Genomic DNA, 15,233 nt, shown 5'->3' with positions numbered 1-15,233 from the left:
CGGAGGACTTGGGAGCCGGAGGGGGAAATGGAGATAATGTTGCTAGCGAACAATTATTTCATGGTTACCTTAAATTGCACTGCTGATCGCAATAGGGTATTTGAGGGAGGTCCTTATTTTCATAATAAGGTAGGGTTTTTTATCAAGCCATGGCATGCAGGTTTCAACCCCGTAGAGGAGCTTCCAAATCATGTCCCGGTGTGGGTTTGTTTACCAAGGTTCCCAGTGGAATGTTGTCAAGAGGATGTGCTACACCTTTAGGCCTCAGTGCTTGGAAATCTTGTTGGGACTTCATCGCAGACTTTGGGTAAAAAGGTAAAGACTTTTGCACGCATTTGTGTGGAAATTGATCTAAGTAGGCCTTTGCCCGATGCAATAAAGATGTGTGTGGGTTCTTATTCTTGGGTGCAGCATTTGGACTACAAAACTCTTCCTTTTTGTTGTCGGCTTTGTCAAGAATATGGCCATTTGCAACGGAGATGCCCAAGGTACAAGCCTAGGGAGTCCCAACCTTCACAGCCTGTGAACAATCTTCCTGAAATAGATAAAGGGAAGAGCATTTCTCCTGATGAGGTAGGTGCTTCTGATGGTTTTGCCCCAATCAAGGCTCGAAATTGGAACATGGGTCCAAAGAGGCCTTTTAAAGAAAGGCAAGATGATGGTACCTTCAACAAATTTGAGGTTTTGGATGAGCTCAGCCAATAGGAGGTGAACCTGGGATTGATCAACTTAGATCAAGGGCTTGTGGGCTTAGCTCAGGAGGATCGTGTTCTTGATTCTTCTATGGATCCACAAGGGGATGATTGTTCGCACTTGGAAGCTGATCAGCAAAGGGGGAATCCTGAGGTATAGGAACCCTTGGCCATTGTTGTAATGTCCCCTTTCTAGCATTCATAGCATGATGTTGTCGTTAGCCTATTTCCCACAGTCCTGTAGGCTAACTAGGACATTAAAGGGGCTTAGAGGCCATTTTGCCTAGACAGTTTCAGTTGCAGGTCTTTCTGAGGGGTTCTGATGCAACTTTGGGCATACTTACTATTTATAGTAAGTCATCTTGGACATGGCCGGACATTCAATCACAGTGGTATGTCGATGGTAATTGTTTAAAATCGACAAGAAGACTTATTTATCATTGATAAGATTTGTTATGCATTGATAAAGCCATTTTATAAAGTTAAATTTAAATATTTCACTTTATTAATGCATAGACTATAGTTTGTGGGAAATATTTAAATTAAAAGAGTTCCCTTTATTTTTATAACACATTGGAGACATAAGGTACATAAAGGGAGTTATGTTTTATCCCACATTGAGAAAACAAAGGATTGAGCGCTTGTCAGAACACTATAAAAGAAATGGAAGAGTTTTTTTTTTTTTTTTTTTTTGTATGCTTGGATGAAGATTAATGTTATGTTGTTGGATATCTGATTATCGGGCTTGGAGGATGGAATCCCTCTTTGCTAGCATTCTCTTCGCTGTTGGAAGACACAGTCAGGAGGATCAATGGTGTTTTCACTTCAGGAAACACACTGGGTTTCATTTGGGGCGTTTGCATAAAGAAATTTACAAGGGTTTGAGGTGTAGATCTGAAGTTAGTTATTGCTATAGTGCCGCATGAACAGTATTTTGCTACAGTCGGCATGAACAGTATTTTGCTACAATACGGCGTGAACAGTGTTGGTATCAAGTTTACTTGTTTTTCCGGCTGATTAGAAGTTTGGAAGGCTGCCGACTACATCTGCAAAATACTACGGCAACTAATTCCAGGTTTCTTCTGTCAAATTTTGATACTTTGCATAATAATTGTTGAATACAAGTCTGAATAGTTGTTGCAGCCTTTAAGGCAGCTGTAAGTGCACATCTACATTTAAAAATCACCCTTTATCAGCAGATTGAAAGAGTTTCCAGGTTTTTCATATATTGTTGAATGTGTGCCAAGTGTTTGTGAAAATGTTATGATGTGTATTATGCATTTTAATGTCACTTCATAGTTGTTCGTAAATCTACTCATTGGAAAGCAATTTATTGAGGAAATCAACTTTATGAGTTTGCATACAAAGTGTTTGACAATATTCCTTAAGTTAAATTTCTACAAGTCAAAGTTCAAATCAAGGGAGGATATTACAGTGGTATCAGAGCTATAAGTCCTGCCATCCTGTGGAGGTCTTATAGGAAATTTGGAATTGGCGGATAGAGGGGAAAGTGTTTGATGAAATGTCAAAACACTAAAATCAGAGCATTTATGTTTGAGCATGCGACAGGGGCCTTATAATTTCCGCAATACCAGAGCAAGACAAAATAGGAGTTCAGACCTGCAAAGCAAACAGTCTAGTTCATCCGTACAGGGGGGTATAGAATCCAGTCATACAGACACGGCGGAGGTATTCTGTGATCAAGACAGCAATATGGGTGAGCGAGATGATAGGAATACAAGATTAGGTGGAGGCGGGAATGCCGGTCCAGAGCCTGGAGAGGAAAGATTCTTATAGTTATTAGAGACCTTGGTACAGGGACAGCGAGTAGCAGAACAAAGGGCACAGGAACAGAATCAGAGATTGGATCTTATGATGCAGATGATGGCTCGTCAAATGGGGTTGAATGCTAACATGGGTGGAGGAAATAATCAGAATGGTAACAATCAGAATGGAAATTATCAGGATGGGACACATAATGGAGATGAACAAGTTGGGAACAATTTCGGTCATGCACCCCAGCGAGCTAGGACAGTGAGTTCAAGGCCCATGATTCCTACATTTCCTCCTAGAGCTCCAGAGCAGCTTGTACCAGAGCCCCAGATTACTGATATACAGGACCAGTTGAGGAGAGATTGGGAAGCCGGAGGGCCAGATTTTACTGCTGCAATTACCTTTAGGGAGTATATGGATGTGCGGATGAAACATATGCCACGTGGACATGACAGGAACCAGAGCTATGAGCTACGGAAGAAAGTAGGGAGACTTGAGTTACCATATTATGATGGCTCAGGAAAGTCTACAGCAAGAGCTTGGGTTCAAAAGCTTGACACATACTTTCAATTGAACCCTATGCCCGAGGAAGAAGCTATTAAGTACGCAGCAATTCATCTGGATGGGTTAGCACACGAGTGGTGGCATCATGGTATGGTCACTATGGGACATGCACACATTACCTCATATGTGGAGTTTACAGAGAGGCTGATTGAACGTTTTGATAGGAAGGATCCAGAACTCCATTTCAAGGAGTTAGCTCAGCTTAAACAGTGGGGATCATTGGAAACATACATTTCAGAGTTTCAGAAACTTGCAGTGTTAGTAACAGATGTATCTGAACGGAGGATACTAGTTCTATTTATGGATGGGTTAGCTGATCCGTTGAGAGGGTGGATTAAAGCTCTCAACCCTCCCACTTTGCAGGAAGCCATTAAGAAAGCTCGTGACATGGATTCCTCTTCATCTTCAAAAAATAAATTCCAGGCAAAGAGTTTCCCTTCAAGGAAAGATAAGGACAGGAAACCTTTTCATAAAGAGGTTCAGCCAGCTAAGGAGGAAAGTAAGAGGTTGGACAATGAGACAATGATCTCAGGAAGAAGAAGTTTTGTTTTCATTGCAAGGAGCCTTGGGATTTGTCACATAAGTGTCCATTGAAAGCAAAAGCTAAGCAGATGGAGTACTTTTCAACCGAAGAGTCAGTAGATGGAGATTCAGAGCAGTCATCCGAATCAGATGGAGATGATGATAGTTCTTCACAGGAGGAAGCACGTGGTGATAGCACAATAGCTCAGTTGTCAAGTATACAGGAGGCCGTCACTTTCAGAGTTAGGGGAACCTTGGATGGACAGAGAGTTGTGGCACTCATTAATACAGGGGCGACACATAACTTCATTGATGAGAAGTTTGTGACACGCAGAGGGCTACATACAGAGGAGCATAGGGGATTTAAGGTGATGGTTGCCGATGGCTTCAAAATTGAATGTACCAAGAAAATCTCCAACTTGCAGCTTCGTTTGGGAGATTATGACATGACAGGAGATTTCTTTGTGGTCAACATTGGTGATCAGGATATGGTGCTTGGGATGAACTGGATGAAGTCTCTGGTAGAGTTTACATTTAACCTTGAGAAAATGGAAATGAGGTTTGAGGCAAATGGTAAGAAGATAGTGCTCAGAGGTTTGTCAGATGGGAGACTTCGAGTGGTGTCACTCAAGCGGATGCAGAGTTTCTTTAGACATGATCAGGTGCAGTGGGCAGCAGAGTTTAGAGTAATGCCTGAGATGACAAAGCAACATAAACAAGAGTATCCACCTGATGTACAAAAAATAATAACCAAACATACTAAGGTGTTTGGTGAGATACCTCCAGGGAGACCCTCGGATAGGGGAATCGAGCATGTTATTGAATTAGAGGAAGGGGCTAAGCCAGTTATCATCACACCTTACCGCCATCCAAAGAGATGTAAGGATGAAATAGAAAAGGCAATTAAGGAGTTGATTGACATGGGGCACATACAGCCAAGCAAAAGTCCTTTCGCTTCTTCAGTAGTATTGGTGAAGAAGAAGGATGGTACAATGAGGATGTGCATTGATTATAGGGAGCTAAACAAGAAGACAATCAAGAACCGATACCCTATCCCGCTCATCGATGAGCTTATTGATGAATTGCATGGTGCATGCTACTTCTCCAAGATTGATTTGAGATCCGGCTACCATCAGATACGGGTTAGAGAGGTGGATGTGGAGAAGACAGCTTTTAGATGCCACTATGGACATTTTGAGTTCTTAGTCATGCCCTTTGGGTTGACAAATGCCCCTGCCACTTTCCAGTCCTGTATGAATAGAGTGTTCAGAGATCAGTTGAGGAAGTTTGTGTTGATATTTTTTGATGATATACTGATATACAGCCGTACTTGGGAGGAACATTTGAAGCATATTGATACAGTGCTCAGTATTCTGGAGAGGGAGTCATTATATGCCAAGATGAGTAAATGTGAGTTTGGGATGACAAAGTTGCTCTATCTAGGGCATATTATTAGTGCAGGAAGTGTTCGGGTTGACCCAGACAAGATCAAGGCCATTCTGGATTGGCCACCACCGAGGAACACTTCACAACTCAAGGGATTTCTCAGGCTTTGTGAGTTCTACCGCAGATTTGTGAAGGGATTTTCACAGATAGCAGCACCACTTACAGATTTGACACGGAAAGATAGTTTCAAGTGGTCAGAGAGGGCTCAGGATTGTTTTGACAGGTTTAAGGAGCTGATGAGTACATGTCCTGTTTTAGCCATTCCAAATTTCACCAGGCCTTTTGAGCTGCAGTGTGATGCCTCGGGAGAGGGCATAGGAGCTGTTCTCATGCAAGACAAACATCCCATCGCATATGAGAGTAGAAAATTATGAGGTGTGGAGAGAACCTACAGCATCTACGACAAAGAGATGCTAGCAATCATGCACGCGCTAGCTAAGTTCAGGCAGTACTTAGTGGGAAGCCGATTCACAGTAAAAACAGATCATAATAGCTTGAAACATTTCCTTGGACAGAAGGACCTTAATGACAGGCAACAGAAATGGGTGAGTAAATTACAGGCCTATGATTTCGACATAGCCTATGTCAAAGGGAAGAAAAATATTGTTGCAGATGCTTTATCTAGAAGGCCTCATTTGCTTGCTGTTGGGATAGTCATGGATGATTGGAGAGAGATGATCTTGGCAGAATATGCTAAGGATAGTTGGGCATCTAGCATTATTGAGGGAGCTATTCAAGATAGTCAATACACTGTCGTAAATGATCTGATCATCTACAAGGAAAGGATTTATTTAGTACCCGGGTCTGCTATGAAGCAGAAGATTTTGAGGGCATTTCATGATTCACCAATGGCAGGACATCCCGGATTCTTTAAGACATATCGGCAGGTGAGAGAGCGCTTCACTTGGAAAGGACTCAAATCAGAGGTGCTTCAGTTTGTTAGGGAATGCCCTGTGTGTCAGCAGAACAAACAGGAACATTCTTTTCCGGGTGGTTTACTACAGCCCCTACCCATACCAGAGAAGAAGTGGGATAGCATTTCCATGGATTTTATCACAGGCCTCCCCAAGGCACAGGGTCAGGATTGTATTTTTGTTGTGGTAGACAGATTGACGAAATTTGCACATTTCTTTGCAATTTCGTCTACATATTCAGCAGCACAAACAGCAAAACTATTTTTCGAGAGGTATTCAGACTACATGGGATACCACGGAGCATAGTCAGTGACAGAGACAGCAAATTTATGAGCCACTTTTGGTAGGAGTTGTTCAAGTTATGTGGAACAGAGCTCACTCCGAGTACCAGCTACCACCCCCAAACTGATGGGCAGACAGAGATAGTGAACAAATGGGTTGAGGGGTACCTTCGAAACTACATTGCAGGAGAGCAGAAGGCTTGGGTGAAGTGGCTACAACTAGGGGAGTACTGCTATAATACCTCTTTCCATATGTCTATTCAAATGTCCCCTTTTATGGCACTGTACGGGTATGATGCTCCTAATTTTTTGGATTTGTTATTTGGGGGCAGCAGGGTGCCTAAGGCCAAGGATACTTTGCAGGAGTGTCAGGACATTATGCGATCCTTGAAGGAAAATTTGCAAAAGGCACAAAATCAGCAGAAGCAATATGCTGATCAGCACAGGGTTGAGAGGTCTTTTGAAGTGGGAGATATGGTGTACCTCATGTTACAGCCGTATAGACAGTCCTCTCTCAAGAAGAGTGGAGCAGAGAAATTGAAACCACGCTACTATGGACCGTTCAAAGTAATCAGGAGAGTGGGCGAAGTAGCTTATGAGTTGGAGTTGCCTGCAGACAGTAAAGTGCATAATGTGTTCCATGTGTCACGCCTTAAGAAGGCATTGGGTCACAATGTGGTGCCTTCAGTAGTATTGCCACCTCTTGATGATGAGAGAAAGCTTATCTTGGTTCCCGAGGCCATACTTGACTCCAGGGAGAGGGTGCTTCGCAGGAGGATTATCAGGGAGTATCTAGTGAAGTGGAGGAACCTACCTGCCGAGGATGCTACTTGGGAAAATGAGCAGATATTGCAGCATCCAGAGCTGAAATTGCTTAAGGACATGCAATTTTGGGAAGGGCGGACTGTAATGTCCCCTTTCTAGCATTCATAGCATGATGTTGTCGTTAGCCTATTTCCCACAGTCCCGTAGGCTAACTAGGACATTAAAGAGGCTTAAAGGCCATTTTTCCTAGACAGTTTCAGTTGCAGGTCTTTCTGAGGGGTTCTGAGGCAACTTTGGGCATACTTACTATTTATAGTAAGTCATCTTGGACATGGCCAGACATTCAGTCACAGTGGTATGTCGATGGTAATTGTTTAAAATCGACAGGAAGACTTATTTATCATTGATAAGATTTGTTATGCATTGATAAAGCCATTTTATAAAGTTAAATTTAAATATTTCACTTTATTAATGCATAGACTATAGTTTGTGGGAAATATTTAAATTAAAAGAGTTCCCTTTATTTTTATAACACATTGGAGACATAAGGTACATAAAGGGAGTTATGTCTTATCCCACATTGAGAAAACGAAGGATTGAGCGCTTGTGAGAACACTATAAAAGAAATGGAAGAGTTTTTTTTTTTTTTTTTTTTTGTATGCTTGGATGAAGATTAATGTTATGTTGCTGGATATTTGATTATCAGGCTTGGAGGACGGAATCCCTCTTTGCTAGCATTCTCTTCGCTGTTGGAAGACACAGTCAGGAGGATCAATGGTTTTTTCACTTTAGGAAACACACTGGGTTTCATTTGGGGCGTTTGCATAAAGAAATTTACAAGGGTTTGAGGTGTAGATCTGAAGTTAGTTATTGCTATAGTGCCGCATGAACAGTATTTTGCTACAGTCGGCATGAACAGTATTTTGCTACAGTACGGCATGAACAGTGTTGGTATCAAGTTTATTGTTTTTCCGGCTGATTAGAAGTTTGGAAGGCTACCGACTACATCTACAAAATACTACGGCAACTAATTCCAGGTTTCTTCTGTCAAATTTTGATACTTTGCATAATAATTGTTGAATACAAGTCTGAATAGTTGTTGCAGCCTTTAAGGCAGCTGTAAGTGCACATCTACATTTAAAAATCACCCTTTATCAGCAGATTGAAAGAGTTTCCAGGTTTTTCATATATTGTTGAATGTGTGCCAAGTGTTTGTGAAAATGTTATGATGTGTATTATGCATTTTAATGTCACTTCATAGCTGTTCGTAAATCTACTCATTGGAAAGCAATTTATTGAGGAAATCAGCTTTATGAGTTTGCATACAAAGTGTTTGACAATATTCCTTAAGTTAAATTTCTACAAGTCAAAGTTCAAATCAAGGGAGGATATTACAATTGTTACAACAACAAGAGTGGATTCTTCGTCTCTTCGGCGGAAGATTGGTTCAGACTCGGCTACGAAGATCAAGCCTCCTCCCAAATTGGGCATTTTGCAGAAAGATATTAAGAATGGCGGGGCAGAGAAATTTGTTAAACCTGGCAGAAAAAAGGATGTGGAAAAGATTAAACTAGCTGGTGAGAATTTGGTGGAGTCAGGGGTAGTAAAGACTCTGGATTCTATTTTTTCATGCCCCTTGAAATAATTGTTCTATCATGGAATGTACAGGGCTTGAACAACGGCCCGAGACAAAAAGCGGTTCATGAGCTAGTCAGAAGGCAAGGTCCTAATGTCGTCTTTTTGCAGGAAACTAAGTTATCTGTTGAGAATATGCAAGGTTTGGCACGTAAGTTGTGGATAAATGGGGAGTGCCCGTGCATTGGAGCTCATGGAGATTTTGGGGGTCTGGCATGTTTATGGAATCCTCGAAGAATCCAGCCTCTTTGGCGAATATCTTCTAGATCCTTTGTCTATGATTGCTACTAGCCTTGAGACAGGGGAAGTCATTTTATTTTCTAATATTTATGCTCCTATTGATTTTTAAGGTAAACAAGGTTTGTGGTCCCATATCAAGCTGATCCGTCGCATGATGCCTTTCCATCAATGGATTTTGGCTGGAGATTTCAATGCTATTTGTGAGTTGGCTGAGAAGCGTGGTGGTACTGGAAGGTTGGAGCCCTCTGCACTGCTGCTTCAGGACGATAGCAATACCTTGAATCTTGTCAATATCAAACCCAACAATGGTCAGTTCACCCGGAACAATCGTTGGGTTGGTGAGTTTTGCATTGCAAAAAGGTTAGATTAGTTTCTAGTTTCTTGTTATTGGGTTGGACGGATGTGGTCATCTTGCTCTAAGATCTTGGATTGGAGAGGATCGGACCATTGGCCTATTAAACTTGCTACTGAGTCAACTCGGGTGCCTAATAAGCCCTCTTTTAGGTTCCAACTCATGTGGTTGTAGGACCCCTCTTTGAATGATTTGGTTTCTGACTGGTGGAAGAAAGGTAGACCAGCCTATGGTACATCAATGTATGTCTTTGCTAAGCTACTTCAATATGTTAAATTTGAGCTCAAACGGTGGAATCGTCTGTACTTTGGGAATGTCTTCCATGCAAAGGCATTGGCTCAGGCAAATCTGGATGGCATCAAAGGAGGTTAAGGGAGGATGGGGTCACAATTGAGTTGCTTCAAGACGAGGCTCAGGCTGTGAAAACGCTGGAAGAATGGGAACTATGAGAGGAAATGTATTGGAAACAAAAGGCTCGAATTGAGTGGCTTCAGGAAGGGGATAAAAATACAGCTTTCTTCTTCAATTCAGTGAAAGCCAGGCACCATGACAATTCTATCTCTGGTCTGGTGAATGACAGGGGAGACCATCTTTCCTCCTTCCCAAAAATTTCTAGGGAGGCAATGCAGTACTTTGAATCTCTCTTTCGAGAGGACTCGTAGGGGGGTTTTTTGAGGAAGCGCAAATTATTTCTTGTATCCCCTCTCTTGTGTCTAGAGATATGAATCAACAACTCATGAGAGATATCTCGCTTGAAGAGTTTGAAGGGATTTTTTTTAATATGAAGAAAGGGAAGGCGCCTGGTCCTGATGGCTTCCCAATTGAGTTTTCTCAAGAATTTTGGGATATCATCAAACTTGACCTCCTAGCTGTGGTTCATGAGTCTCAACACAATAAGCAAATGTTAAGGGCTCTAAATGCTACTTTTCTTGCTCTTATTCCCAAGAGTGAGGGGGCTGATAAGTTAAGCCAATTTCGGCCAATCCCTTTATGCAATGTAATCTATAAAATTATTTCTAAACTTATTGCTGACAAGTTGAAGAAGGGGCTTGACGAATAGATCTCCGAAGAACAAAGTGGTTTTGTAGCTAGTAGGCAAATTCTGGATGGGATTGTTATTGCAATTGAGGTCATCCATTCTATGGCCAGCTCGAAAGAAAATGCGATGTTTATCAAACTGGACATGGCTAAGGCGTATGACAGAGTTAGGTGGTCCTTCCTTCAACGGGTTCTTAGTGCTCCTGGCTTTGCTAAAGAATGGATTCAATGGGTTTTGAGTTGTGTTACTTCAATCTCTTTCTCTACGCTTATCAATGGGAGTCATTCTGAGCTATTTGGGGTTTCTAGGGGGCTTCATCAAGGCACTCCCCTTTCCCCTTGTTTATTCTTTTGGCTGAAGGCTTAGGGAGATGGATTAAATGGAATGTGGAGTCTGGTCTCATTAAAGGTTGGAGGTAGGGTGGCACCTTACCTCCGCAAACTCACTTGCAATTTGTGGATGATATTGCTTTGATGGGGATGGCTACAATGAGGGAGGCCTCTAATTTACGAAGGGTCTTGGATGCTTACTTGGTTGCCTCCAGTCAGTAGATTAATGAGGAAAAATCTTCCATTTTCTTCTTTAATACTCTAGGCCCCATTCAGCAAAGGATTGCTCACACTTTGAGAGTTCAGATCGGGACTCTCCCATTGACTTACCTTGGCATTCCCATCTCGGTGAATAGATTGCCTAGGGAATCTTGGCAGATTATTTTGGATAAATTTCGGGTGAAAGTTAATCACTGGACTCATCGATGGTTATCCTTTGCGGGTCGTGTCCAATTGATTAAGTCGATGGTGCAGACTCTGCCCATTTATAGATGCATGCTCCAGGTTGCCCCTATGGGCTTTCTAAAGGACCTTGATTCTATGGTGCGACAATTTTTATGGGCTGGTTGCTTGGAGTCCTCCAAATGGAGTTTGGTTAGATGGGAGGTTGTTTGTAGTCCGAAACAATATGGTGGACTAGGCTTGAGGTAGTCGGCTTTGACTAGGGAGGCTTTGGCTGCTAAATTGTATTGGCAGTAGTGTAATGAGCAGGATAAGAGCTAGGCCAAGGTTCTTTCTCAGAAATATCTCCCGGGGATCCCTCAGCTCGATATTTCTAGGTACCCCCTTGTGGGAAAGGGCTCTATGATACGGGGCACCCTTAAGAAAGGAGCTATGCTTATTAAGGATGGATTATTTTGGCTCTGCAAGAGAGGACAGAGGTCCAATTCTGGTCTAATTCTTGGGATGGTTTTCCTCCCATCACTTCTCAGTTTCCCAACTTGTTGAATCTTTGTCAGAGATTTCTGGAGGTTGGTTGGTCACGGGTGAGTGATTTTAAGTCCTTTTCCCCTGTGGTCAGATGGAGATGGCCAAATGGAAGTCCCCAGATGAGTGACTAGTTGTTGGTTTGCAGGAGGAATGTGTTGTGTTGCAAAGTATCCTCTCCAGTCGAAGATGTAGCTCTCTCCTGGAAGATGACATGCTTGCCTGGTCCCCCAATCCTATGGAGACCTATACTATAGCCTTCGATTATAGTAGGTTATTGTCTCATAGGTTGGTTGGGCCTAAAATTCAATGGTGGAAGAAGGTCTGGAACAAGCTTTCTTGGCCAAAATGTAATTGTTATGTTTGGATGTTGGCCTGGAATAAGTGTTTGACTTGGCATAACATTCGAAAGAGAGGTTTCCTTGGTCCTTTTGTTTGTGTTATGTGTGGGGCTAATGAGGAGGACTCTACCCACTTGTTTTTCCGTTGCTCTTTTGCCCTCCAACTTTGGCATTTTTGGTGGGGTGTTTGGGCAACTCCTTGTGTTTATGCTTCCTCCTTGATTGAGTTTTGGTAGGGGATGGGTCGGCCCACTTCTGTGGCGGCCTTTTTGCAAGAGGTGTGCTTTGTGGGGCCTATCTTCTTATTGCGGCAAATTTGGTTGGAATGCAATCGAAGGATATTTCGTGGAGAACAGAGACTGGTGCAACAAATTTGGCAGAGATTATTGGGCATGGTTCAAGAAACTGTGGGAGCTAGGTGTGAAGTGGAATTCCCTTTAGGGAAAAGGGATATAGAGTTGGTGGAGAGATTGAGGATTCAAGGGTCTTCTTTGGCTTTGTCTAGGGCTAAGAGAGGGTGTCATGAGAAGCAAAAAGTAGATAGGGATGGCAAATGGCAACTTCCCCCTTATAGCGTTTTGAAGATCAATACCAATGGATCTTCAAGGGGCAATCCGGAACTGACTAATATTGGCGAGATTGGTAGAGATTCTCTGGGCTCAGTAATCTTTCTCTTTTCGATCTATAAAGGGATACAGACCATCAACCTGGTGGAAGGGCTGGCTATTCTTGACGCTCTTGAAAGAGCTCATGCTTTGGGGTGGAGAAGGATTGTTTGTGAATTTGATTCCCAGATTTTGATCAATTTGCTTATTGAGCAGAAAGTGGCTGATGTCAACCGGCAGTTGGCTAGGGTTGTGCAACAAATTTTGCAGGTTAGTTCTTTGATAGAAATGGTGACTTTTGTCCATATTCCAAGGGAGTGGAATAGGGCAGCTGATTGTTTGGCGAAATGGGCTTCTGAGTATGTTGAGGGATGGAGAATTGAGGAGTGGAAGTTGGTTCCTTAGGAGCTTCGTCTTGATTTAACGAATATTCTTGATGAGGATAGGGTTGGGAACGGCAACAAATGATGATGTTGGCTGTTTTATCTTTGTTTGGTTCAGTGCTCTTGTTTTTCCTTGGGACCTCAGTCCTTTGCTTCCTTTGTAATGTTGCTCTCTGATCTTCAATAAAGTTTTTACCCCCTTTTTCAAAAAAAAATAATATCAAAAGATCAAGTCTATGATAATATGGAAAATAACTCAACTCCTAATATTAATTCAATTATAAGAATTTAAAAAGTTAATTCTATTTTTACATTTAAATGTAATGATATTAGAAAAGATATTCCTTAATAATTAATCTTATCAATATTGAGTATTGATTCTATAAGGAATTAATTATATTTTCAATATTACCTCAATTATAAATGTGTGTTTATGAGATCCCTTACCACCTTTGCTGGCTGACATCACTATAGAAAGTATGTATAAAATGTGTATCATTTGAGGTGGGTTGCTGGTTTTTCACCAATCTGTATATGGTTGTTCCTACCTCCCACTTCGGTGGTAACCACATGGGGGTATTTTTTGCAAGTTAGATATATGTTCAAACTGTCTTTATTCCATACAATAATGGGTCAAGCCAATAAGGTGTCACCCTAGTAATCAGCTTTCTTTATCTTTTCCGCCATTTTCTGATCTCTTCACCCATTACCCATCTCCCTATTAATCACATCAAGGGAGGGAGGTATGGGTTGCATCCAAACTACACAAACATTGGTTTATGATTAATAATCGATTCCCTACTTCAATTTATGGGTTATGATTAATTAATTGAATATATTACACATACATACATAAATATATATATTGATACTCATATTAGTATTGATTACATTAGTAGTGTTGCTAATAATAATTTATTAACAATTCATGGATTGGCTTCTATTGATTAATAATTTTGATCAATTACATTCATTGTTTATATTTAATTTAAACTTATTATTCAATTTATAATTGTTCTTTTAGATGATATATATATATATATATATATATAGATTTGCTATTAGTGGTCAGGATGTTATCTTATATTGGTTTGGTAATAGATTCTATTGTATCCCAATAATGCAATATAGATTTTCTTTGATTATGAATCGATTAATTATATATATTGACAATTATAAATTAATATTCAATTTTATATATATATATATATCAATTAAATTATTAAATATTTCATTGCAACTAGGGTTATCACAATTTCAATCCCAGATATTGGTCTATTTAGGAAAATTGGCAATTAGGAGATACTTCCACAGCAAGTCAAATTATGGTATTGCTATCAGGATTTAACTGTGTAGTTTTTGAGTCAAACACATTGACCCATGTTTTCATGAGTAGTGGTTCACACGAACCCATCTCTCATGAGAATGAATGAAACACTTAGCACTCATTGGATCTAGGTGATGCTCATAGAGGCGGGTCAATGTGTTTGACTCAAAAACTACAGAGTTAAATCCTGATAACAATACCACAACATTGGCAGTAGTAAATTTTATTCTATATTTCATATGTTGCTTATTTGCATCAATATATAATAACATATAGCCATTTACCTTCCCACTGTGCTTTGGCTTGCATATGTAGGCTGTCGACTTGGCTTTTCACTTTTACTTTTAAATATATAAAGTTGTCTTCATTATTATGGGAAAAGGGAAGCCTTCTATTGTATATCTTTTTATGCATCAGTTTTTAACTTCTTTTGGGACAACTAGACAATAGTTTTCCTAACATGTGCAAGATTCAATTCTCCATCTTATTAGTCCCTATAAAGTGAAACTAATAAGATTCAAACACTTGCATGATAACCCAAAATACCACATTATCACAAAACTTTGCATAAAAGGTTTCAACTTAATATTTGAAGTTATCCACATCTTGATCAACAGTAAAGTTGATTTTAGTAAAATGGTATTCTAGAAAGTTAAAGAACATATCTAGATGATCACATAAAACTATAAGGCAAAAATTTAGTGTCCTTGAGTACACTCCACATCATTTTATTCATTAGTGTCAGAAGGAAAAAAGAAACTGAATGCAGTACACACCACATGTTTGAGCCAAACCAAGTATAGGAGAATAATAGTAACACAAGAAATTTCTTAGAGACAACGTACCGGATAACGTGCATGTAAAGGCAGGTCAACTTTCAGTTCAAATTCAAAATCATTTCCAAACGAAGTAGCAGAGTCAACATTTATGACTACACGAACTTCCACTATTGACTGATGGGAATGCCGTGCTGGTAATTCCAGGTTTGCATCTCCATATACAAAAGCTGCGTTAAGTGCTGCCACATGAATACAAGTTAATTAAGCTAGCATTTTCAAAGAGTGCTTTCCATATGCATAAACAATATCCTCTTATTTA

The 15,233-nt window shown here is 40.6% G+C and overlaps 1 protein-coding gene across 2 annotated transcripts in view; it reads right to left on the bottom strand.

Moving 5' to 3' along the window:
* The window catches only part of LOC149532130 (phosphatidylinositol-glycan biosynthesis class X-like protein), a 136,955-nt gene that overhangs the window by 55,152 nt on the left and 66,570 nt on the right, over positions 1-15,233 (bottom strand). For both annotated transcript variants that reach the window (XM_089810383.1, XM_089810384.1), the window contains exon 5: positions 14,981-15,153. In XM_089810383.1, coding sequence (XP_089666509.1) covers positions 14,981-15,153 — 173 coding nt within the window. The remainder of the gene's footprint in view (positions 1-14,980; positions 15,154-15,233) is intronic.

This window comes from Cupressus sempervirens, chromosome 11, assembly GCF_028749045.1.
Source record: "Cupressus sempervirens isolate cs-2001-9-10 chromosome 11, ASM2874904v1, whole genome shotgun sequence".
NCBI classification, from domain to species: Eukaryota; Viridiplantae; Streptophyta; class Pinopsida; order Cupressales; family Cupressaceae; genus Cupressus; species Cupressus sempervirens.
This window is presented reverse-complemented; position numbering and strand designations above follow the sequence as displayed.